Genomic DNA, 26,136 nt, shown 5'->3' with positions numbered 1-26,136 from the left:
TAATTCCATTTAGAAATCAAATTAAGACATGGTCCAATTGAACACCTCAATTCCTAATAAAATGTTTCGTTCGATTCAAATTTTAAAGAAAAAATGATGCGTGTTTTCAATATCTATTAGATAGTTAAGTTAATCAGATAAATATGTTAATTTTTTTTAATTATATGCATTTGCATCAATAAGTCATAAAATATTTTATGTTCAATATAAATATGGATTCTTTCAAATGTTTAAATAGATTATCTCGATAAATTTAAGGAGTTAGTCATGTATTGAGTCTTTCCTTTTGATTTTTTCCCAAGAATCTTTTACATTGTCAAATAAACTTACACGATGTGTCATTTTGGAGCCACCTAGTCTTAGCCTGTCTATCCAATAAGAATATTCAAAAAATTATTATGATATTACCTGACTACTATTTCAATGTTCATTGAAATTGCTAATGATTTAATTATTTAGAATATAAAATGCCGAATGAAAGCAGATTATGGCAACAAAACGAAACACTCATTTTGCCATCAAGATTTATAGTCTAGTGGTATCAGGGAGAATTTTCACATAATCATTTCTACTCAGTTTATTTGCAATTCATGATTATCAACAGTTTAATTATGCCTTGTTAAGAAAAAAAGCCAAAATGTATAGATTGATTTGACTTATTATGTTCCAGGCAAACTAACTAGGCTGATTCATATTTATCTAAAAGAAAAAAAATCAGCTATTCAAAAATTATATAAAAATACTACGAGTGGTAAGTTTACACGTACCAAAATTCATTCGGAGAGAAAAAGGATATTTTTGGACGGAAAAAGTAGTTGTTATCTTCACTTATTAATTCATTTTTAAAAAAAATGATATTATATATATAATTTATATAAGAGTTTATGTTATTTGTTCTTTTCATTTAAAAATTAATCAATTGATATTTAAATTTACATCTAAAAACAACATATGCATAATGCATTTAGCATCTAAAGGTGTGTGACCTACTACAATTGATAAAGTGAATTCAGAATCATTATATAAAACACAATTGATTTATTCCTATTTATCCTAAGTTTTATGTGAGAGAATACTAATAAGAGTCAAGAGATAGCATCTATCTTATAATATTAGTTCAGTTTGCAAATTGGACACCGCAATTATTAAAAAACAAAGTATATGTATTTACATCATAGTCCCACAATTGTTCATTGTTTTAAGACAAATAGAATAAATAGTATCATTTTTTGACAAACATGAATCTATTCAAAGGGAATTTATGTTTTTTTTCAGTCCAAAGTGGAAAAACGTTACCGACATGTTTGGGATGCCAATAAATTTCCTTCCCTCCTAAAAACCGTTACATCTGACTTTACAAGGGGTTCATTTTTTTTACCCATTAATATTTTTCATAATAGTATTAATTAATATTTTTCATGTTTAATTAATTTCCTTCTGGTAATTTCTTATCTTTGATTTCATTCTTTGTAGAGGTACTCTAGGAAGTGACAGACTTACCAAACTGTTTGCATAGATCGAACTCGTAACCTTTGCTTTATTTCATGTATCGAATTGTCAAAATTTGATATTGTTGTTTATGTTTTCCTTGCAGAAGATTTAGAAGAGGCAAATATATTATTGTGATGGGATTCATAAGCAGTATATTGGGATTTTTCGGATTTGGATTTGGGATCGTCATTGGGCTTGTGATCGGGTATTTCCTCTTCATCTACGTTCTACCAACTGATGTCAAGGTCACTTTCTTCTTTCTCCTTCAGATTTTCGCGCTCTTCTCTCTCTATATATGTATGTTTGTATGTATAGTGCCGGAAAATTGCATTGTGCAAAAAGGGCGAAAAAAAACAATTATTATTATTTTTGTGTATATATGAAATGTTGAATCTCCGTGACATAGGTTTATATCTTAGGTGAGAAATTTTTACATTTTCTCGAATTTTTTTACTTAAATTCCTGGCTTCGCTACTATGTATGTGTATATCACGCATGGTATTGAAGAAGTAAGCGTAAAATTATGATAAATAGAAATGAGTTTGAGAGGTTATTTGAGTGAACATGGTCTTTTGACGTGTTTATGTGGTTTTTTAGTGAGATTTAGTCGGTTTTCCAAGAAGACTATCTATACGTTGAGTAACTTTTATAGGGAAAAAAGTGTTGATTTGACTTTTGTATTGTATTCACCAACAAAATTTCTTGAAAATTTTGGAAGTCGATATAGTCTGTGTTATCAATGAAACGGTGTCATATAAATTAAAACGAATGGAGTACTAGATATTTTGAAGTTGGAAGAAAAATGTTGTCTATTTAGATAAGAAACTTTGGTTAAGTAGACGTTTTAGACGACAAATCATCTTATTGCGGCTTTTACTCTTTTCAGCATCCTGATATTCGGCCATTGGCAGAGCAAGATACTGAAAGTCTGCAACGGTTTCTCCCCGAGATACCACTTTGGGTTAAAAATCCAGATTATGAACGTGTATGTTGTCATTTCATATCTACTTGCACGAAAGCTTTAGAGGGAGATCTTTCTTTGCATAACAACCTTTTGTTCTAACTGCATTTGTGCAGCTTGATTGGCTTAATAAAATGATTGAACTCATGTGGCCTTATTTGGACAAGGTAATTTTTAATTTACTTGTATAACACGTTATGATTTTTCACTTTGTTGTATTGATATTCATGATTCTCAGGCTATTTGTAAAACAGCAAAAGGTATAGTAGATCCCATCATAGCTGAGCAGATTCCGCAGTACAAAATTGAGTCTGTTGAATTTCAGTCATTTACCTTGGGCACCTTGCCACCTACATTTCCAGGTTAGCTGCTTGCTCGATAATAAGATGGTTAGAAATCTCCTATTTTTTCCAAGCCCGAACAAGATCAAAAGAACTTGTCGATAGTTATCACCTCTCCTATCTGTTTGAGTAGCTTAAGCTGCTACATGGTTCACTTAATTTGGACATACCACCAAAAGGACGTAGATTCTATGTTGCTTGGATCCTTCAAAAATATCGCAGCCCCCTTCTTGTATCCTCCAAAAATAATACATTTTTGGAGGATACAACTCTGGTGCATACCTTTTTTTGAAGGATCCAAGCAACATAGCTTAGAATTAAATCAAGATTGTGACTATCTAAGACTAATATTTAGTGTCAATCATCTTGAGTCTTAATTTATTTGAAGTTACTCTGCTTGTCCGGCCTCTAGATCCTTTTCTTTACTTTATGCACTTCATATTCTTCCGTGCATAAATATAACTTGTTTCATATGAGTAATCTGTTGAACTATGCCAGGAATGAAGGTCTATATTACCGAGGAAAAAGAGCTGATAATGGAACCAGTCATTAAGTGGGCAGCTAATCCGAATATCACTGTTGCAGTGAAGGCATTTGGGTTGAAAGCCACTGCTCAGGTAATTATTCCCAACATAAATAATACTCGAAGCAACAAAGAAAGGTGATGTTAAGGTCTCCGATTTTGTAGATGTAAACATTCTTGATGTTACAAACTTGTTCACGAAATAAAATAATTCGTGTGTTGTTCTAGTTCTGAAAAACTCTGTTCGAAGAAACACACTTTCTGTCATTTAACTGCTGATACTTGAGATTGTTTCAGGTGATTGACTTGCAAATATTTGCTTCTCCTCGAATTACTTTGAAGCCACTGGTTCCGACCTTTCCATGTTTCGCGAAGATATATGTTTCTCTTATGGAGAAGGTGAGTGTTCATTCTCCAAACTTACTCAAAACGACTAAAAGGGCTAATCAACTCTTGTTCCTCGAAAATGTTGTACATATTTTCATCTCCCTTGAGATTGTGCACATCCAGTAATTTGACACAGAATATAGATATATATATGTTATATATGTGCAAACTACTAAAATTTCAACAAATATCAAAGTTTGAACTCATTATTAGAAGTACAATGAGTCAGGGCTCAGAACCATTAGTTGAATCCATCACGTTCAAATCTTGAATCCGACTTTGGTCTAATCTGCTTGCAGCCTCATGTTGATTTTGGACTAAAACTTCTCGGAGCAGATGTGATGTCCATTCCTGGCCTATACAGATTTGTTCAAGTATGGTCCCTTATCTCTTCTATATCTTTCTTGCATATATAATGGAAGTCTCAAGTTTGAAACCCTAAGCTTGCGACAGCATAGGATTGGCCTTCTAGGTCAAGCTCCTCACACGGAGCTTGCCTAGTGCAATTTACGTCTCCTGTGTGATTCGTGAGCTATTGCACATGAGCGGGGTTTACCCTAAGGGTAGTGGTTGCAGGTTTCCTTGTCATCATACTATATATATATATATATATATATATATATATCCCGGTCTCAGTCACTTAACTTTTATAAAATTTTCAGGAAACTATCAAAGATCAGGTTGCAAGTATGTATCTATGGCCAAAAACACTTGAAGTCCAAATATTAGATCCTTCAAAGTAAGTCCAAATAAACTTGTTTGGCATTTCAATGAATTCTTGATAACTAAATTATATTTCGTTCTTTCGAGTATAGAGCAATGAAGAGGCCTGTTGGAATTCTTAACGTGACGGTTGTGAAGGCAATGAAGCTTAAGAAGACAGATCTTTTGGGGCTCTCAGACCCCTATGTTAAACTAAAAATTATCAATGACAAATTTTCATCAAAGAAAACAACAGTCAAACACAAAAACTTGAACCCCGAATGGAATGAGGAGTTTAGTTTCGTGGTTAAGGATCCAGAAACTCAAGTTTTAATGTTTTCTGTTTACGACTGGGACCAGGTAGGTACACGTTGTTCTTAATCAATGTTATCCCTTTATCGTCGATCATGTCGTTAATATGGAGAATTTTTGTGTGTGTTTTTGTGTTAGGTGGGCTCACATGAAAAAATGGGAGTGAATATTGTGCCATTGAAAGATCTTATTCCGGATGAACCAAAAGTATTGACACTAGATCTTCTGAAAAACTTAAAACCAAACGATGTTCAAAACGAAAAAGCAAGAGGAGAGCTTGTTCTTGAAGTGATGTACAAAGCTTTCAACGACGAGGAGCTTGCAAATGGTTCTGATGAATCAAATACAGTAGAGAAGGCTCCTGATGGAACACCTGATGGCGGAGGTATGCTCGTGGTTATTGTCCATGAAGGTCAAGATCTTGAAGGGAAGCACCACACCAATCCATCCGTTCGTATGCTCTTTAGAGGAGAAGAGAGAAGAACTAAGGTATTTTTTACCAAGCACAATAGGAAACATTCCTTGAGTCGAGCGTATATCAGAAACAGTCTCTCTACCTATCAAGGTAGGGGGTAAGGTCTATATCAAAAACAGTCTCTCTACTTATCAAGGTAGGGGTAAGGTCTACGTACACTCTATCCTTCCAGACTCCACTTGTAGACTATACTGGGGTATGTTGTTGTTGCACAATAGGAAACATATGGCAAAGCAACTTTATGCACTTTTCAAATGATGTAAAATGCCACTTTAATGTTTTATAAGCACTTTGCATTTGTTAATTAATTAACCAACTTTGTTTCTCTCAATTAACTTTTCATGTTGAAAAGTGAATAGTCTTTTAGTGGGTTTTAAAGTGATTTTCTTTCATTAATCCTAAATCCATTTCATTTTCCCCTGAAACTTCCACAGGTAGTAAAGAAAAATAGAGATCCAAGGTGGGAAGAGGAATTTCAGTTTGTGCTTGAGGAGCCACCAGTAAATGATAGGATTCATGTAGAAGTTGTTAGTACTTCTAAAAGAATGGGTCTAAGACATCCCAAGGTACATTTGAGCTCTCACTATAAATCTATGTTGCTCCAACTCTTCAAAAATATTGGTGGGTGTGTGTTGGATCCTCAAAAAATAGTACATTTTTTTGAAGAATCCGACATGAGTGCAACGAATGTTTGGCGAGTCCGAGCAACATATGCATCAAATTCTTTAGCAAACTTATGAATTTTGAAGTTGTTATTGAATCCATAGCTTGTTATATATATCTAATGGAATTCCAAATACAAATATAGGGTCTAAGCAAAAGTTATTAGCTTCATCGTGCTAATATTATAGTTCCACGCAGAGCGCAAAAGTCAGTAATTTTGACTCAAACCCTACATTTGTGTTAAAGAAAAACCATTTAATATGTACTAATAATCAATATAAAACCCAATAAGCAAAAAATAATTGTGGTGTAGAACCTATAAACTTAAAATTCTGTCTTTGCCTCTGAATTGGTGCAACAAGTCCTTGTCGACTAACTTTTATACTGTCAGTGCAAAGAGGTTAAACTCCTTTTTTTTTATTATTTATATGTAACATATGTTGATCTTTCTTTTAATTTTATAGGAAGCTTTGGGTTATGTGGATATATACCTTGATGATGTTATTAACAACAAGAGAATTAATGAGAGATACCATCTCATTGACTCAAAGAATGGTAGGCTTCAAATTGAGCTACAATGGAGAACAGCTTCTTGAGGGTGCCAAATATCCACATCTTTTTTTAGGATTTTAAGAAGAAAATTGATTAATAAAATTTTTGTTTTATTTATAGACTTTTTTTTTGTACACAGTCATAGATTTTTAAGTGTTGTTCTAGCTTTAATTCTTTAGGAAAGCAAAATAGTACTTGCATTATTCATTCATGATGTTTACTTTGGTTAAAGTTCTTGTGGCATGGAGTTTGGGGTACAGCTCTACATGTATTGGTGATTGGTGAAGAAACATAGTGCCTTACCTCTTGAAAACAAGTTGGTTTCTTTTTTATTTTCTAATGTTCGATAAATAAATAAATAAAATATTATCTCAAAAATATTTATAGGTTTAATACATAATCAATCCCTTAAATTTGTTAGAATATTCCATTTAGACATTCTAACTAATCCTTGTTTCAATTGAACACCTCAACTTCTAATAAAATATTCCAAGTCTCTTTCGGTTTAGATTTTAAATTTCTTTTGTGTCTATTCTCTTTCGTATATTAGGTAGTTAAGTTAACCATATAAAATATGTCATTTTCTTTAATTATACACATTCACCTCAACAAACCGTAAAATTACAAACATTTTCTACTTGAGGCTGATGCTAATTAAAGGAGATCGATGATGTAGTTATGTGGTTAATTAACTTAACTATCTAATAAACAGATGAAAACAAAACATTTTTTTCCTTTCAAAAATTCGATACAAAAATGTCTAATTGAAACACTTTATTAGGAGTTTGAGGTGTTCAATTGGAACAAGACTTAGTTTGAATGTCTAAATAGAATATTTTGACAAGTTTAAGAGACTGATTATGTATTAAGTCATATTTATATATAATCTAACCAAACACTATAAGAATGGAATGGGTGGAGGGTGGAAGGACGATCAAGGGGTGAGAGGGTGTTGGGTTAGTCGGGAGGAGACAATAAACTTGAAATTTCACTTATAATTTATTTTATTTTATTTTTATTAAGAAAATTATTTTTCTCATCTTTAAAGTTTTTATTATTTTTTGGGATAATACACAAGTACCCCCTCAACTATAACCGAAATCACTAGGACACACCTTAACTATACATGGGTTCCATTATCCCCCTAAATTATTTTAAAGTGCAATAAACACACCCTAAAATATATATAATCACTCACATGAATGGAGGTGTTTTATACTCGCTTTCACATCACCATTACGTTAGCGCCACGTCATTAAATTGTCAAATCTAAAAAAAAAAATCCATGTCATTTAGTTCCTCCTCCTTTATTACTATCACTACACCTACCATAGCCATTAAACCCACTATTTCCACCATTAAAAGTTATAGCAACCGCCATGAAAATTGTAACCCACCTCCAAATTCATTCCTTCACCACCACCGAAATCATATATTTTATCACCTACCTCCAAATCTACCACAAATATCACTCCAATGGTCAAAAACTCAAGTTATTCAATTTGAATTTAAAATTTGAATCTCTTGTATCCAACTAAAATTTATGACCTAACAAAAAAAAGTAAAAAAAAATAAATCCCATAAAACTTGATCTAAAATCTCCATCGAAGAAGTTACCCCAAAATTGAAATTCCAATTCAAGAAAAAATTAACGTTGGAGTCCTTTTGTTGATCGAATTTGGGTTATGAAACACAATTGTCCTCATTCAAATATTATTTGGGTAAGATGAAGAATTGAAGCGGGGGTGAGGGCTGGGCCGAGGGTGGGGCTAGGGGTGGTGCTGGGTAGGTTGGGATATGACATAGATAATTGATGAATGGGAGGATAATTAAAAAATATTTTTTTTTTTTAAAAAGAATTTAATTTAAATTGCACTCACCATATATTGCCTAGACTAAATATCTAATATGCAATTTTTTTTTGAATTTCATGTTAAGTGCTTGAGTAAAAAATAAAAATAAAAATAAAAAGAAAAATTCTTCCGATATTATACAAATTGATGAAATATCTGGAAAAAGATCACCGACAATTTAAGTATGTTGTGAAAAAAATATTTATATTTCTAAAAATGATAAATTTGGGCTATTTCATAATGAAAAAAAAGAAATTTTAATTAAAAAGATATCAACTTAAGTTTTAATATTAACTACTTATGTATATTAATTAATAATGAAAATGTCTAATTGAAAATGGACATGTATCCCAATTAATCAGATTTTAATACTTCTTTTTTGTCTCTCACATGCCTCCAAAAGAGTGAACACACTCTCTATGTCACCTCAGCATTGATGAGTGTGTTTATTAACTTTAAAATAATTCAGGAGGATAATAGAACCTATATATAATTAAAGTGTGTCCTAATAATTTTGAGAATACTTGTATATTATCCCTTTTTTTTTTCATGTTCCTTAACCAACTGGACATAATTTTTTTAAAAAAGAAAATCCTTCTTCGTTTGATCAAGGAAGAAAGTGTTTTTAATAAAATCTAGCTCACAGTATGTGTCCTTTCCAATAAAGGTGGCAATAATATTTTGTGCAAGTCTTTGATAGACAAATGGGCATTTCAATATTTAAACTTGGACCACATATGACTAATTAAACCTTTATTATAATTCAAAATCTTTTAATTCTTTACGTTTTGATCGCATCAAGTTTCAGTGGAGACGTGATATTAAAATCCGGGAAGATCTTTCACCAGGGCGACCTACATCGGTGTTAGAGAGTTCATCCGAATTCCTTTGATAAAAAATTATACGATAAATTTTTTATATTTATATATATATATATATATTAATTTTGAACAATTTAAATAAAAAAGAAGAGATAGTCTAGTGGTACTAGACTCCCAAACTTGGGCAGCGAATACTATCTCCAATTTACGGGTTTGATTATTGCTGGTTGCACACTCTATCATTCCTATGATTGTCGATTTGAGTCACCAACGAAGCAAAAAGGGTGAGAACTCTTAGGGAGAAATTAAAAATAACTCTAGTTGTCCCTTCGTTTTAATTTGTGTGTTTTGTTTGATTTGATATAGAGTTTTAAAAAAATAAAAAAAAGTTTTAAATCTTGTAATCTTAAATTAAAAATAATGTAGATTTTTTATGGATATAACATTAGTTGGTTAAAGGTTAGCTATTTATTTAATTAAAATCATTATCAAAATCACTAAACCAATCAATAACTTTTTTAATTCGATTTATCGGTTTCGATTCGATTTTGATCGGCCTAGACATAAGTACTATTACCTTTAAAAAATAATAATTCTATGGTACTTTTTTTAGAGTATTAATTGATCCATTAATTATACGTGCACACAACTGATATTTTTTGTGTCATTAACAGAAGCACTATAATTGTGGGCGTATCAAAATACATATTATAAGAAAAAGTTAAGTTTTATATATTAATGATATATATTAAAATAGTAACATATATATTTATATATATATATATATATATATATATTAAAATAGTAACATACTCAAATTGTTTATAAGGTAATTACATATAAATTGTTATAGGAATAAATATTAAATGCATGGTAAGTTGATAAAAAAGAAGTAAGTAGCATGTTAATACATATTAAAATTATAATATAATGTAATTTTTTTAAACATGCTTTTGAGATTAATATGTCAAACACTAGTCCATAAAAGATGGCAAAGTATGACTTTCTTTTGTCCACTAGCTAGAAATGTAGACAAAAAGTATCACCATTTTTTTGAATTTTGACTATACGTTTTTTTTATTTATTGATTTTGATATAATTTATTTAAGTCAGTTTCGAATGTATTGAAAATAATTTTTTTATTTTTATAAATAGAGATAAGATTGCACCCACATATTTCTTTTTGAGCTTTGCTTGTAAAACTATCTGAATATATAATTGTTGTTAGAGATTAAGTACAGTCTGGTGCACTAAAATTTTCGCTATGCACAGAATTCGGGGAAAAGCTCAACCATAAGAGTCTATTATTTTAAATATATTCTATTGTTTTAATTACTTGGCACCTTTTTTTCTAACAAGTACCATCAATTTGACTAATTGTCCACAAAGTATACTAAATTGACTTCTTTTTTTTCATTAATTTTAGGTAAATCACGTGAAAGTATCATTCGTAACAATTTTTTCTTACATCTAAATGCTCAAAATGATCGTCGTATCTGAATCAGCTTTCACGTAATTTGATTAATTCTTCGATTACCTGCTACCTCCCATCAAAAATAAATATAAGTTCCATAATATTTAGTTATAAATCAAAACCTAAGAATATAAAATCCTGTAGCGAAGTAAAATTTAAGAAACTTTTAAAATTATGCAAGAATATTCTAGAATATATACATACACTATACACAGCTTCAAGTTTCACCAAAAAATTATGCAAAAATATTCTAGAATATATACCTACAATACAATAAGATCCAATAATATAGGCTTATTACATTGACAGATCCTTAAACGCCAACAAAATTTATTTAAACACTTAAATGATAATTTATTTCAATTGAGAAAATAAACACATGATAAATGTTTCTATTGGACTTTTGTGACTCAAAGTTTGAAAAAAGCTTTTGTTCATCTCAATTGTCCATTACATAAATAGATTAACCACTTAAAATATATAATCTCTTTTAAGCATACACATCATCCTCTTAGGAACATGTCTTAGATTTGATGGCTTATTGAAACTAATTCGTATAATTAAAAAATGTAACATATTTTAAACAGTTAACTTATCTACACAATCGTCATTTGAACATGTACACAAAAGAAAATTCAAATTGAATCAACAATTTCCAATAGAAACACTTTATTATATGTTTATGTGCTCAACTGGGGACAAACCATAATTTAAATGTTTAAATAAAATTTACTGACATGTTTAAAAGGCTATTGATATATTAAGCTAATAACATAATATTATAATCTTGCATAAATAGTGCATTTCTCACAGAAAAACTTCATTGTATATTCAGATGTACAATTGGAGACAAATCACAATTCTAATATCTAAATAAAATCTACTAACATATCCAAAAGGTTATCAATATATTAAGCCATAATAATCTTACATAACTAGTTCATTTCTCATAGAAAAACTTCATTATATATTCAGATGTTCAATTGGAGACAAATCACAATTCTAATATCTAAATAAAATATACTAACATATCTGAAAGGTTATCGATATATTAAGCTATTATAATCTTGCATAACTAGTTCATCTCATAGAAAAACTTCATTATATATTCAAATGTTCAATTGGAGACAAATTACAATTCTAATGTCTAAATAAAATTTACTAACATATCTAAAAGGTTATCGATATATTAAGCCATTATAATTTTGCATATCTAGTTCGTGAACCATGCGTTAGTGTGACTTTTTTAATTTTTTTTAATTTTCCATTCGATGTCTAATATTGACATTGGAGTTTGATTATTTTAGAGTCGCATCGAATAGAATTTTCGTCGAGAAATAACACTTTTTACGATTTTTTTTTTCATATCTAAAACTCAAATTTAAAATCTTTAATTAATAAAAAAACAATCTCATCTACCGCCACCACATCCGTAGCACATGATGTGGTGACTTTTCTAACTTACTATAACTATATGTTAGTAATAAATTACTAAAGTATTTTGTAAACAAAAAAATAAGAAGAAAGAAAGATAAAAGAGAGAGAAAAAGAGGGTACACTTGAAAATAGAAACAAAAAAAAAGAAAAGGACAGCTGAAGGAGAAAGGTTAGTCCTTTCTTGTTTTCTGTGATCTTACGGGGGACAAACCAGGGATTTTTGAAAAAAAGACAGAGCTGTAGAAGAGAAATAGTGAACCAAAAACAAAAAATACTGATACTCAATTAGTGGAATTCGAAATCTACAGCGAAAACAAAGCAAAAAAAATTGAGCTTTTGAAGTTTCAAATTGGAGACAAAGTTAGGTTTTTTTTTATCTGTTTTCTTGAAGAGGTAAAGTTCATTGCTTTTTGAAGTTTTTTTAATTACTGCAATTATTTTGGAGTATTGGGTTTATTGGGATAATCTTGATTGCATCTATTGTGTAATTTTGATTTATTTATTTTTTTGTGTAAAGATATGTTCTGTAGGCATTTTAGGCTTATGGTAAATGAATTCTTATTTGTTTTTTGTTTGTTGGTTGGTTTATTTTGAGGTTTGGGGGATTTTTTTTTGGTATCTTGTTTGGCTCAGCTTGAAACTTTTTTAGGGTTTAACTTTGTTTGTAGAATTGAAGTGGTTCAAATAGTGGGAAATGAATAGTGACGATTCATATTAATTACCTGACTAATTTTGATTGAAGTGAAAATAATACTAATTTTGCGATTTCTGTCAAAGTTATATAGTTGTCCGTCTGCCGTGGATTGTGTAAGACTTTCAATGGGGTTATAAAGGTCTTGAGCTATTCCAATTTCCACTCCTTTGCTTAAGGTTTTGGGTTGGATGCTCAAGATTCTTTTACAATTGCCAAGCTATTAAAAATTGTAAATTGGTCTTTCTTTAATTTGCATGACTATCTAGTGGTAAGAACACGGCACGTGATTTGTGGGTTAGACTCACATCACGGGTTCGATTCTTGCCATAAACAAAAGCCTAGTGTTTAAGTGGAAAAAGGTAGAGGGGTGGGCCCATTACCTTTCGTGTTTTGAAGTGTGTGCCGCTGGCCTGCGAAAATTTCTCGGCTATCAAACAAAAAAATAGTTAAGTGAAGTTCTGTGAACATGGCTAGTTAATGAACTTCTGAACTTCTTGACAAGGCTCAACTGCGGTAAGGATATGAGAGAGAAAAGGAAGAAGGAATACCATTCACCTATCCTATATTTGCCTGTTGTTCTTTGCAGAACTGGAGAATAGTAGCATTTTGAACCTAGCAGCAGGAGGTTCGAATGTGCTTCTATGCATTTGTAGCGATCTTAAGCTTGTCAAGAAGCTAAAGATCTGGCTGCCCTGACAGATAAACCTACATGTTAGTCCTGAATTTAGATGCTAAAGTTAACTCCTACACACTTCTCTAGCAAAGACCAAAATTTTGAACCTATTGGCAGTGGAGAAAATTTATTCAAATGTTGATCAGCATGGGGATACTTTTGCACTCAGGGAGCTCTGTTGTGATTCTTCCGTTGCTTGAATTGATTGTTGCAATCACAAAGAAGAAAAATGCCAACTGTTGTTAATAAGTGCCAAAGGTGTTTAAGGGCGTTCCATCCCGCTTAAGCATATGATAATAAACTTTATTATGGATTTGATCTCTTTTGTTGACAACCACATTTTGGTGCAAGTCCTTTTCTTTTTGGTATACGGTTTGTACACAGGGTTCCCCCAAATGTCAATAAAATTATTTATCTTCCAAAAAAAAAAACTTTTATATTTTCTTCATTTCATTGGCTTCTGTTCTTGTCTTCCAACCTATACAAGGAGATGGAGACAAGGCCTAAATAGATATTACACGAACTACTATCCCATCTACCATATCAGTTGAGTCGATCCGATTCAGTCGTATCTATAGATAGCACACTTCCTATTTTAATGGGTACTTGATGAGTCGATCTAGGTACATGTATTGCTTTTAGTATTATATTAGGAGTCATTACTCATTATGATGTTAGGCAGGGTATGTTTGGGTTAGTGGCGGTAAGTTCAAAGGCACTCGACCCAGCAAGTAATTCCCAATTCAGAAGTTGGAATACATAAGCTTGGTTGGATATTTTAAGGTATTTTAGTCATAAAATATCCGTAGTTTTGTTTCCATGCTAGGTTCAACCAAAACAAAGGAAAAAGAAAAAAGTGATCCAACTTGTCATGCTCATGCTCTAAACTATGCATTGATAAGCATGCTCTAAACTATGCATTGATAAGCTTAGTCAGGACGGGAGTTATTTGAGCATTTAACATACAAAAATTTGGTTTCTTCATTTATCTGGGACCGGAGTTATAAGAGAATGAGTCAATACAATTTTTTTTTAAAAAGCACGAGCCAATACAAAAATTTAACTATTCTCATAATCTCTTCATTGCTGTTAAATATTCTACCTTTTTTATAAATACTTTCTGATATTCTATTGTTGGAAAGTATGCATAAACCAATTTTTATGAGAAAAATCAAATTATATGAAAAGTAAAACTATCTCCATATACAGAGCAATTATATATATATATATATATATATATATATATATATATATATATATATATATATATATATTATATAGAAAGGTAATAACGAGGGACGGATCTAGAGTGTCATATACTGGTTCAGGTGAACACAATAACTTTTGTTCAGAACCTTCTGTAAGTATCTATAAATATCGCATTGTGAATCCAATTATTATTGAATATTATCTTGAGGTTATCACAGATACCCATAAATATAAATTTTGAATCTGCCTCTAATAGAATAACATTAATGTTAAATCATTTAAACTGACTGGATTCAATTTTCGTTTTAACTTTACAAGGAGAATAAATTGTAACAAGTGAAAAGGGAAAGAATATTGTATTGGGAGTTGGAGTAGCACAGTATATGTCACACACTAAAATTAAAATTTTCTTTTGGCATATATTCATGAATGTGTCATTTTCCTCTTAATTTTATTGTGTTAGTTAACATTCTTATAGACTTGTATAGTATATGCCAAAATTAACTTTTTACGTATGTGGGGAATAGTGACGAATCACAAAAGGAAATATTGTCATGTTGGTTGCTTATAATAATAGCGTATGAAGTGGGTGGATGCAATACTTAAGCCGAGGTTCTTTCAGAAACAACCTCTCTGCCTCCACGAGGTAGAGATAAGGTCTGACGTACACCTCACCCTCCTGGGGGTCCTATTTAGGATTTCATTGGGTCTGTTGTTGTTGTATTTATATATAGGAAAGTCAATTCTTATTAACACTGTCCAAAAAAAAAGTTTAGTAGGGACCAAGGTGAATAATGTTGTTTTAGTTGATGATCACATATCATTGGTCTATAGTTTTTGAAGAAATATCTTTTCCAATGTGTCGGAGTGTGTGATCAGGAAGTGTAAATCATCAGAGAGATCACACTTGATTATTAAATTATGCTATGTGTCAACATGCTTATTTACATGTGACTTAATTCTTTTTTCATGGGTCTAATACGTGGAAATAATTTTTTGCTTTTCTGCGTGGTGGTGAAATTTGAAGTTTGAACCCAGAACATCTTACCTGCTCTAATAACATGTGAAAAAAATATACGTTGGGCCTAACTTAATTTCAAAAAGTAGCTCATGAAGTGAGGGTTACTTTAAACCATATAAAGAGGATCCTCACCTCTCCCTGTTTTGTTGTATAGCGAGGCTTGAGAATGGAGGGAATGAGTTGTTGCCACTTTATATGGTCTTGGGTAACTATCACTTTATGAGTTTTTTTTTTTTTTGTGTTGAGTTAAGCCCAAAGTTCATGTAATTCATACAATGTTAATTATTGGGAATAAAATGAAATAGTCGGATTTTCTATTTACAACAGTGTCTAATCTGTTTGGTGATGTAGGTGCTCTTGAGGCATAAATTAGTGTTGCCACTTTGTAGGACTATTTCAGTGTTATCAAAAGCGAAAAACGCAAAAAGCATTCTAAGCTCCTTTGGGGTTTTGAGCGCAAAACCCTAATGAAATTAGGTGCAAATGGAGAAAAAAAATACAAATTATGTATGTGTAGTCCAAGATTAATAATCATAAGTTTTAGTAACATTTATATGAACAAAGAAATTGAAAAAGAATTATGATAAAGTGAACTATCTATTGTTTAGTATCACATCTTCAGGATTATTCTCATTGGCAAGGAAAAGTATGTCTTAGAGCCTTAATGACAACACTGAAGCATCCAAAAGCAAGGCGAAGTGTTAAACATGTTTTGCGTCTCGCTTTAGGGCTTAAACGTGCCTTTGACAACATTCGACCATTCAGGCTTTCTATTTGCTTTATTTGGATGTCTTTTTGTTTAATAAAGGCCAAAATTGATGCAACGTTAAGAATTAACATTCTTTTGTATCTCCCAATGATGTTTAAACAACTAGTCAGCTCTCGAGTATAAGGTCAAATTAACAAATATTCGTGTCTATTATATCTATCGAACTAATATGTTGTATCAATTTTCATTTATTACTTTTTTGCAGGGGGAGGTTGCTGGATATTCTGCTTCTTTATCTTTTCCGATATTATGGAAAAGGTAGATGTTACAAGAATCACTTTACATCTTGGAAGTCCTGATTTGTGAGTTACTATTACATTATGAAACTCGAGGACTTCTTTACCTTGACTGAGATGAGTAATGGGCTCACTACTCCTTCTCGAGTCCAGGAGCTAGTCTCCATCATGCAGAAGGAAAGAGAGTGTGATGTCAAGAATGCTGGTGAAACAACAAAGCAGTGGTCTGCCGTTGCAAGCACAATAGCTGCAACTGAGAGTAAAGAGTGTCTTGAACTCTTTATCCAGCTAGATGGACTCAGCTTTATTCAGAGTTGGCTAAGGGATGCTCTAAGATTTGGAAGTGAGACAGATGAATACTTTGTAGACGAGTCAATGAGTCATTTGATTGATCTTTTACTGCGAGCGGTTGAAAGGCTGCATGTTGACGAGAAGAAGTCTGTATCTTCTGGAATCTGGCTGACTGTGAAGAGCCTCCTTGGCCACAATAGCTCTAAGGTGCAAGAGAGGGCGAAAGCACTATTTGATAGTTGGGATAAAGGGAAAGATGATTGTATGGTTTCAGTGGGTATTGAAAAAGTGCAAGCATCTATTGATGATAGAACAAGAGATACTGCGAATCTTGTTGGGGAAAATGGACCGTCTGAACCATCTTCTGTGGAAGGAGGTTCTGGAGAAGAGAAGTCCAAGGAGCATGTTGGCAATAATAAGATACTGTCTTCAAGGTCTGATATCCATCAGCCTAGGGTTGGCGAACCCACAACATCTGACCAAAATTCAGAGCATATACACATGAAGGATGAGTTTCCAGGCTCTTCTTTGTCAAATGCAGTTACTGAAGGTCACAAGGTTGAACACCCGACACATCATGCAGAGTGTGCCAACAATGCTATTGATACGTCAAATACTTGCACTTCTATAGTAATGAGACCTGGTACTGTTGATGAACAGACTGATGTTCCTGTTTCAGATTCGATTAATCATTTAAACCACATTACAGAAGTCAGAAGTTCTGAGAAATTCAACTCAGCAGTGTCTAAATCATTGGAAGACAGAACTATTTCTTTAGTTACTGATATCAGAGAAGCTTTGGATGCTATTACTGGATCAGATTTACAAAAACAAACTGATGTCTACAACGAAAAGAATTGTAGCGGAAAATCTTCTTTGGGTGATGCCTCAGTTGCTGTTCCCAAGGGAAAGGCACCGGTGGATGATTGCAGACCTGAAAATCATGGCAGCAGCAAGATAGTGCTTGAAGCTAACGAAAACAGAAATTGCAACAATGACATATTGCAGGACTCTGATAGGCATAATCTGGAACATCCCATAGATTCTGTTGTTGGTGGGGATGACAAACATTCTAGTGACAACAGTGAGGACAAACACACTAGTGACAACAGCGAGAATGATATGGAAAATGAAAGTGTATTTCAAGAAGCAGGAAGTGGAGGTACAGATTCTGGTGTGTTTGGCAAGAAAAGTGATATTGATTTTGACTATGGCATGATGGATCCTTTAGAATTAGCTAGACAAGTTGCAATAGAAGTGGAGAGGGAAGTTCAGAGTTGCAGTTCTTCTGAGAAAATAGAGGAGAGTAAAGTTCATGAGCCTGGTAGCCCAAATTCTATTAGTGCAAAACAATGCCAAAAAAAGTTCGAGTGCTCTAACAAGGAAGTACCAACTGAAGCTTCACTTGCAAACTCAGAAGCTAGACCAATCAATGGAACAGTGAAGGTGGAACCTTCTCAGGTTGTTGATGCCACTTTGGATCTTGAAACCAATGTCGAGAAAGGTCTGTGCAATTTTGATCTGAATCTAGAGGTTTGTTCAGACGATATAGATAGCCCAGGAAATCCAGTCTCCACTTCTGTCTCTGTTGTTTCTGCTTCAAGGGCTGCAGCAGCCCCTGGAGTACCTGCTACTCCTTTACAGTTTGAAGGAACTCTTGGATGGAAAGGAACCGCTGCAACAAGTGCCTTTCGGCCTGCATCACCTCGCCGGATTACTGGAAGTGAGAAGGCTGTTTCCTCTGGCGGGAGTGCCAGCAGCTCAAAGCAAATGCAATGTTTCCATGATATTGATCTGAATGTATCTGAAGGTGGAGATGATAGGGTTGCAGACCTTTTTCCTGAAAAGAAAGTTTCACTATCATCTGCTTTACCTCTAGGGAAATCTTCTCGTGAAGCCAGTCCGAGAAAATCGGAAATGTTAGAGTGGGATCTCAACTGTGCAAGTGAGGAGTGTGAGGCACCATCTGATTGGCGGATGGAGGGAGCACTCTTGTCTCTGAGGAATGGTCATCTGAGCCAGTCACCTTCATCATCATCATCATCAAAGCAACCTTCATTAAGGAACTTTGATCTAAATGACCAGCCGTCCTTTCTCAATGATTTCTCAAATCTGAACAACTTCAAGAAACCACCTCAGAATTCTAATGCATCTGGTGGAATAAAATCAGGTGATTCTGTAGTGTCCATCATGGGCGTGAAGGTAGAGGTCAACCGTAAAGATTATGCTGCTCAGTCTTTTCCTTTCCCAAATGGTAGGGTAGCAGAAAACACAGTTGAGCATAATGTTGCAAGAGGTGGAGGAGTTTTAGGAATGGGATCTCCATTTCAATATACCCCTCTTCCTGCTTTTGGTTACAGTGGCATTGCTCAAGTTCCTCCCATGGCTTTCTCCTCATCGATGTATGGACCCAGTGGTCATATTCCTTACATGGTGGATTCCAGGGGTTCTCCTGTTGTACCTCAAATTGGTGGATCTGCTTCAGCAATACCACCATCTTTCTCCCAACAATCATTCATTTTAAACATGGGAAGTGCACCTGTCCCCAACGGAGTTTGGCCATCACGAAGTGGTCTGGATCTCGACACTGGCTTAGCACTTGATCGTGGGAATAAAGACGTCGGAGGTCTGAGGCAGCTTTTTGATCAAGGACAGGCTAGACCAATGGATGAACACTTCAGGATCAGCATGCAACCCTCAACCAGTTTGAGTATTGGTGGGAAACGCAAAGAACCAGATGGCGGTTGGGAGCCTTCCCCGTTTAAACATCATCCACCACAATGGAAGTAGGCTTCAATTTGTTTTCCCTCTCGTTAAATCATTTACGGGCCAGTGTCTTGTAGCAGTAGGTAAATTAAAGGTAGGAGGAAGGGTCTATATTGATTTAAACTTGGAGGGGGGGCATAATATAGTTGAATAAAGACTTGATTTCTGAATGTAATATGATTCTTGAGATTATTTGGCCAAAGAAGAATAGGTGCAAAAGTTTACAACTTCAACATGTTTTTAACTTGTTTATTCTGGACCTTCTGGTGACATTTCTTAGGTATTTGCTACACAGCAAGCTTACATGTAACTGTAATTCTCATTTACACCAAAGAAATTTAGAAGAATGTCTCTTTATTATCTGTATTCATTTTCAAAGATACTGATCCCTGAGGTCAAGAGAAACAACCCCATTTGCTGCACCACGGTGGTTTCTTTATTGGTTATTACTTATGTATATTAGTAGAAATTAAGGTGTATTTGATGTTCCTTTAAGTAATACGTTAGATGTCTGTTAAGAAGTGAAAGGAATAAAATTACAAATAAAATCTCTTTCAAACAGCATGAGCGTTGAAATTCTTCAATTTGACTCGAATGTTGAATCCATTTTATTTATTTTTTACATCTTTAAGAGGGCAATAAATAGAAGGAAATGAATTAACTCAAGTTCATATGTAGTTGCAATTTCATTTGATACTCTCTCCTCCAACAATATTTGTCCACTATCGACTTCGCACAATTCCTAAGAAACTATAAATAGAAGACTAATTTTACCATATCACCCTTTGATATATTAAATACAATGTCTTGAAAAATGTAATAGGGAAGATACAGAGGCGGATAAATATTTATTAGCAAATTTTCATATAAAATTTAGACTTGTTCTATTGATTTAGTTAAGCTTTTAATTACAAGAAGTCTAGAGTTCTAATCTACTTATTCACGATGTACAGCAGGGCTCAAACTTGCATCCGAATGGTGGTAAATCTAAGTTTTAACCATTGGTACCACAAGGCTCATGGATGTCACATTTAATATTTATATTTTTCTTATAAATATATATATATATAAATATACATGTATATATAGATTTTCAATCGAGACCCCTCAAATGATCTACGTAGATCCGCACCTGGATAGATACTATTTCTGGAAAAACTCTTTTTTTTTTTAAAAATATAATCAGAAATTGTATATTCAATAAGAAAAATATAAATAATAATAAAAAAGTCCTTATTTGACGGTGGCCACGTGGAACTTTGTCCCCATCTATCGGGCCAGCGATTTTAATTTGTCCGTATTCTTGCCCCGCAACTCCTCTTCACGTTGCCCCATTTCTCCCTTTCTCCTGTCATAATATTCTCCTTATTTCTGTTTCAATTTTGTTTCCATTTTCATTCTCCAAATAAAAAATGAGAGAAATCTTACACATTCAAGGAGGCCAATGCGGGAACCAAATCGGTTCAAAATTCTGGGAAGTTATATGTGATGAACACGGCATTGATCCAACGGGACGTTACAATGCTGGTAACGCAGATGCATCTGATCTACAACTCGAACGGATTAATGTGTATTTCAATGAGGCTACTGCTGGTCGTTATGTACCTAGGGCTGTTCTTATGGATCTCGAACCCGGTACTATGGATAGTATTAGATCTGGTCCTTATGGACAAATATTTCGCCCTGATAACTTTGTTTTTGGACAATCTGGTGCCGGAAATAATTGGGCCAAAGGACATTATACTGAAGGTGCTGAGTTGATTGATTCTGTTCTCGATGTTGTTCGTAAAGAGGCTGAGAATTGTGACTGCATGCAAGGTTTGCAATTTTTTTTGAAAAAATTTACTTCCTCTGTTCAGTTTAGATATTCGAAAAATGCTATAAGTTGCAATTATTCGAATAATGACGTTATGTCATGGAGAAAAATCACCTGCCGAAAATGATAGATGTAATGCATATAAATATGCTTTCATGTTGTAATGGCTACAGTTCCTTGAATTGATCTATTGATCTTTTGTCGTGTGACGCATGAATGAACGCATGCAATCGTATAAAGTAGTACTATCTCCGTTAATCTACGTTTGTAGATATACGATATATAATTAGATATGTAGTTTAAAAAATATACAAAACATTTTATACAATACATATCAACAAGTTGTGGGGACACAATTTCATAATTATGATCTATGATGAGATACATCCAAAAAAAGAGCTGGAATTATGATATATGAAAAGAGGTTTTGGGATGGGGGAGGAGGGGAAGGGAGGATGCATTTACCCTCTTATGAACTGAATTAATATTCGTAGAAAGAAAACTATTGTTAGCTTTTGTAACTCACACCGATCCACCTCCCAAAATATAATTTCTTTTTGTTAAAAGAAAAAGAGAAGAAAAAATCACTTTTCTAAGGGGGATGCAGCTCCATGTTTAAAAAAACATATATTTTAGTATCACATAGGATCAAATGTGCCTGTTCAGATATGTAATGGTTATGCAATCATTTGGAGTACTTATTATCAAATCATGAACATTACTGGCCTCTTATTCTATTGTAATAGCAGATAAATCACCTTCAGGAATTTGTGCTTATTAATATTGGCGCATAACTTCCTGTAATTGTGCATATTCAGTTGTAGTGTTACTGCACTTCCTTTACTTGTGCAGATTCGGTATTGTTAGTTAGTTATCTACTGCTCATAGGATTAGTATTGCACGTCTACTATTAAGAGTCCACTAGGAATACTCCTCCAATAATATAGAAGTTATTGTTGGTCTTTGCTTGTATTTAAAGGACCTCTGTACATTGTAAAGAATATGAAAGCTTTCATTGTTTCTATCTTGCATCTATAATTAATTGGACTCGTACAGTCACATGATGCATAAGTTACCCACTCTCCTGCTTTTTTTCTTTCAGTAAACAATCTGGATTAATGCTGGGAAGTCGAATTCTATCACCTTGTCTTTTCTACTTTCGATATTTATCAAAAGATCTTACTGTCTAGTGCTTTTTCTCAAAATTTATAGTAAAGGATTAGAATGTTATATCAGAAAAACCATACACTGATCCATGATTTTCTTAAGATATGGACGACTATGATTTGTAGAACGAGAATTCTCCAATGCTTCAAAAATTCTGAAACAATGTTTCTAGATCTCACGTAACACCTATTTTTTTAACATGATGTTTTGTGGTGAAACAAACATGCTTATAATGGATAGATTGGTTATTTTTGAAAAAAACCCGCGCAATAACACAATCAGACCAATAATATTTAGCTTTCTGGGGTAATATGTACCACTACCTAACTAAACCAATTCTATAATGGGCCAAAAGAATAGGGTCACTTCCCACAAACTCTCACATGGACCACACTTTACACTTTTATCCATTTTGGGGGGGATTCCCACAAATACTTAAATCTTTTCTGAGTCTTTGGACATAAATGAATTTTAGAAGGTTTGTTTTTATCCATATTCTGAATTAGGCCTCTGTTTATTTATTTATTTACAATCTTTGTATTTTGTTTTATGATCCAGGATTTCAGGTTTGTCACTCACTCGGAGGAGGTACTGGATCCGGCATGGGAACCCTCTTAATTTCAAAGATAAGGGAAGAGTATCCAGACAGAATGATGCTCACCTTCTCTGTTTTTCCATCTCCAAAGGTTTCTGACACTGTTGTTGAACCATACAATGCTACACTCTCAGTGCACCAATTAGTTGAGAATGCTGATGAATGTATGGTCCTTGACAATGAAGCCCTCTATGATATCTGTCTCAGGACTCTGAAGCTCACTAATCCAAGCTGTAAGTTTCTCTCTTTGATATTAACTTATATGATCATACTCTTTTCATTTTAGAACGTTCTAAATGTGTCTCATCATTCCTAGAATAATATTATTATATTTAACCTTCAAAGCAAAGTCTTTAAGTTTTTATATGATATCCTTTCTATCAAACTAAGTTTATTGCTGTTATTCTAAACTTTTCTTGCATTACCACTAATACAGTGCACAAATTAACTAACATTTAAAATAAAGTACCGGATCTACACGACATGCTTAAGTTTAATAGAGTCCACTGCATTTAGCTTGAACTATATTATATAAAGGGCAAGGAAAGATGGAACCTACTAATTCTAAATCCTGAATTCATTGATGTTAAAACTTCGAGTTCAGTTAAACAACCTTATATAAAGTGATAGTTTGATATGGATAGAGTAGTGCGATTTTCATGCGAAGTATGCATATGTTAAATCATATCCTTTTTGTTTGCAGTTGGTGACCTGAACCATTTGATATCTGCAACAATGAGTGGTGTTACATGCTGTCTGAGATTTCCCGGCCAGCTGAACTCAGACTTAAGAAAATTGGCAGTGAATTTAATCCCTTTCCCACGTCTTCATTTCTTCATGGTGGGATTTGCACCACTGACATCTCGTGGATCACAGCAATACAGTTCCCTCACAGTTCCAGAACTTACACAACAAATGTGGGATGCCAAGAATATGATGTGTGCAGCTGACCCTCGTCATGGGCGTTACTTAACAGCATCTGCTATGTTCAGGGGGAAAATGAGCACTAAAGAAGTAGATGAGCAAATGATCAATGTCCAGAACAAGAACTCATCCTACTTTGTCGAGTGGATCCCTAACAATGTGAAGTCTAGTGTGTGTGATATTCCACCAACTGGGCTAAAGATGGCATCAACATTTATTGGCAATTCGACTTCCATTCAAGAAATGTTTAGGAGAGTGAGCGAGCAGTTCACGGCCATGTTTAGGCGAAAGGCGTTTCTTCATTGGTACACTGGAGAGGGAATGGATGAAATGGAGTTTACTGAAGCTGAGAGCAATATGAATGATTTGGTTGCAGAATACCAGCAGTACCAGGATGCTACTGCTGAGGATGAGGAAGATTTTGATGAGCATGTTGAGGAGCATTATGAAGTCTAATAATGACTTGTGAAATTTTAGTATTACTACTGCTTTGTTTATTTTCTGCTTGTGGATTTGTTATTGCTTATGTTTTTTTTTTTAGCTTTATTATTGTATATTAGATGAACTCTTTGTTTATTTGTTCTTTTGTGAATGAAAATTGAAAGTTATATAATGATTTGAATATGATTGCATCATAGCAACACCTGAAAATTATGAAAAACTAAACTTGTATTCTGTCCAATCATGTGGCTATGTGAACTTCCAAACATAAAATTATGCATAAGATAATACATTATTTAATTGACCACATAAGAGTAATTTATGTATAGAAATCTTTTTGTCGCCCGTAATATTAATCTAGTTATTTTAATTTCAAATTTAAAAAAGAAAATAAAATAATTAGAATGTTCTAGTTAAATTAAAAATAGAGAAAACAAAAGTTGTACTTGGTCTTTAGTCTTTTCTCTTTGCTGCACATGTTCCCCTTTGCTCTTTGTTGTATACATTTCTCTATGCTCAAAGCTAAAGGAGCATTACCAACAAGGTTTTTGTTGGAGTGATAAGTACGAATTCAAATTTTCTTGGGTACAGAATCGCCTTATGTTCTCCATCAGGTATTGTTCAAATTCCATTCCGGGGTATATATATATATATATATATATATATATATATATATATATATATATTTCAGATTTCACATGCAATTTCTTTAACCCACTTGAAAATGTATAGGATGGGGTTCCTGTTTGCTGAAAAATCTTCAATTTCTCACTAGTAATGTACTCTAAAGTATGTGCTCCATTATGTGTGTGGTCAAATCCCTTTCTTGATATATGTATTTTTCAGATTTCACATGTAATTTCTTTATTCCACTTGAAAATCTGTAGGAATAGGATATCTTGAATTCAATGATTTATGCATAGAAAAGAACTTAATTTTAGGTTCAAATTAGTGAAAGGGTCAGTGATTCAATAGTTGTCATCTGGGAAACAACTCATTTCACCTGAGGCATTCTTGAACCTATTCTGCTAATGTTGCCACTATTCTGTTGTTGTCTTTGCTCCCTTCTGGTAGACTTCGCACCGTTTCCTTGTTAATTACTATCTTTTTTCACTGTCTCCTACTTCTTCACTTGAGCAGAGGGTCTTTCGGAAACAGACTCTCTACCATCCCTGTACTCCACTTGTGAGATTTCACTGGGTATGTTGTTGTTGTTTGTCTGTGAGGTTATATTTAGGTTTTTATTAAGACGCTACTCAGATTGATCGAGCCACTTTTTACTTTGTCTTTGATTGATTGTCACATCTCGAGGAAAGAACTATTTAAACAATAATCAAATGTGGAAGTCATAATTAACTGTTCTATATGTTAATCGGTTTACTCTTGGTTTCATTTATTCTACTGCATAGCATAGTTTAATCTGCAACCCCTCATTAGTTTAATTTTCGAGGTCATGGAAGTTCTGAAACAACGTCATGGCCACAAATACAACTAATAGAAGTTACCGAGGTTTATTTAGAGACAGGACAATCATCTATCCAA

General features: G+C 33.3%; 3 protein-coding genes across 3 annotated transcripts; all 3 read left to right on the top strand.

The window, feature by feature from the left end:
* The first annotated feature begins 1,625 nt into the window (after window positions 1-1,625).
* Window positions 1,626-6,610, top strand: LOC129890147 (synaptotagmin-1-like). Its single transcript, XM_055965694.1, has 12 exons — window positions 1,626-1,736; window positions 2,378-2,476; window positions 2,569-2,619; window positions 2,691-2,814; window positions 3,292-3,410; window positions 3,614-3,715; window positions 4,003-4,077; window positions 4,366-4,442; window positions 4,519-4,765; window positions 4,856-5,206; window positions 5,627-5,758; window positions 6,320-6,610. Exons 1-12 carry the CDS (start codon window positions 1,626-1,628, stop codon window positions 6,449-6,451), a joined length of 1,620 nt encoding a protein of 539 aa, XP_055821669.1. The 3' UTR covers window positions 6,452-6,610.
* Window positions 6,611-12,071: 5,461 nt separating this feature from the next.
* On the top strand, window positions 12,072-19,878 carry LOC129881296 (uncharacterized). The gene is made up of 2 exons (XM_055955588.1): window positions 12,072-12,385; window positions 16,564-19,878. The coding sequence occupies exon 2, from the start codon at window positions 16,679-16,681 to the stop codon at window positions 19,673-19,675; it is 2,997 nt and encodes a 998-aa protein (XP_055811563.1). The 5' UTR covers window positions 12,072-12,385; window positions 16,564-16,678; the 3' UTR covers window positions 19,676-19,878.
* Window positions 19,879-20,971: 1,093 nt separating this feature from the next.
* LOC129881280 (tubulin beta chain-like) lies at window positions 20,972-24,807 on the top strand. The gene is made up of 3 exons (XM_055955587.1): window positions 20,972-21,469; window positions 23,193-23,462; window positions 23,933-24,807. Exons 1-3 carry the CDS (start codon window positions 21,064-21,066, stop codon window positions 24,607-24,609), a joined length of 1,353 nt encoding a protein of 450 aa, XP_055811562.1. The 5' UTR covers window positions 20,972-21,063; the 3' UTR covers window positions 24,610-24,807.
* Window positions 24,808-26,136: the final 1,329 nt, after the last annotated feature.

The sequence above is a fragment of the Solanum dulcamara genome, chromosome 1 (assembly GCF_947179165.1).
Source record: "Solanum dulcamara chromosome 1, daSolDulc1.2, whole genome shotgun sequence".
Taxonomy (NCBI): domain Eukaryota; kingdom Viridiplantae; phylum Streptophyta; class Magnoliopsida; order Solanales; family Solanaceae; genus Solanum; species Solanum dulcamara.
This window is presented reverse-complemented; position numbering and strand designations above follow the sequence as displayed.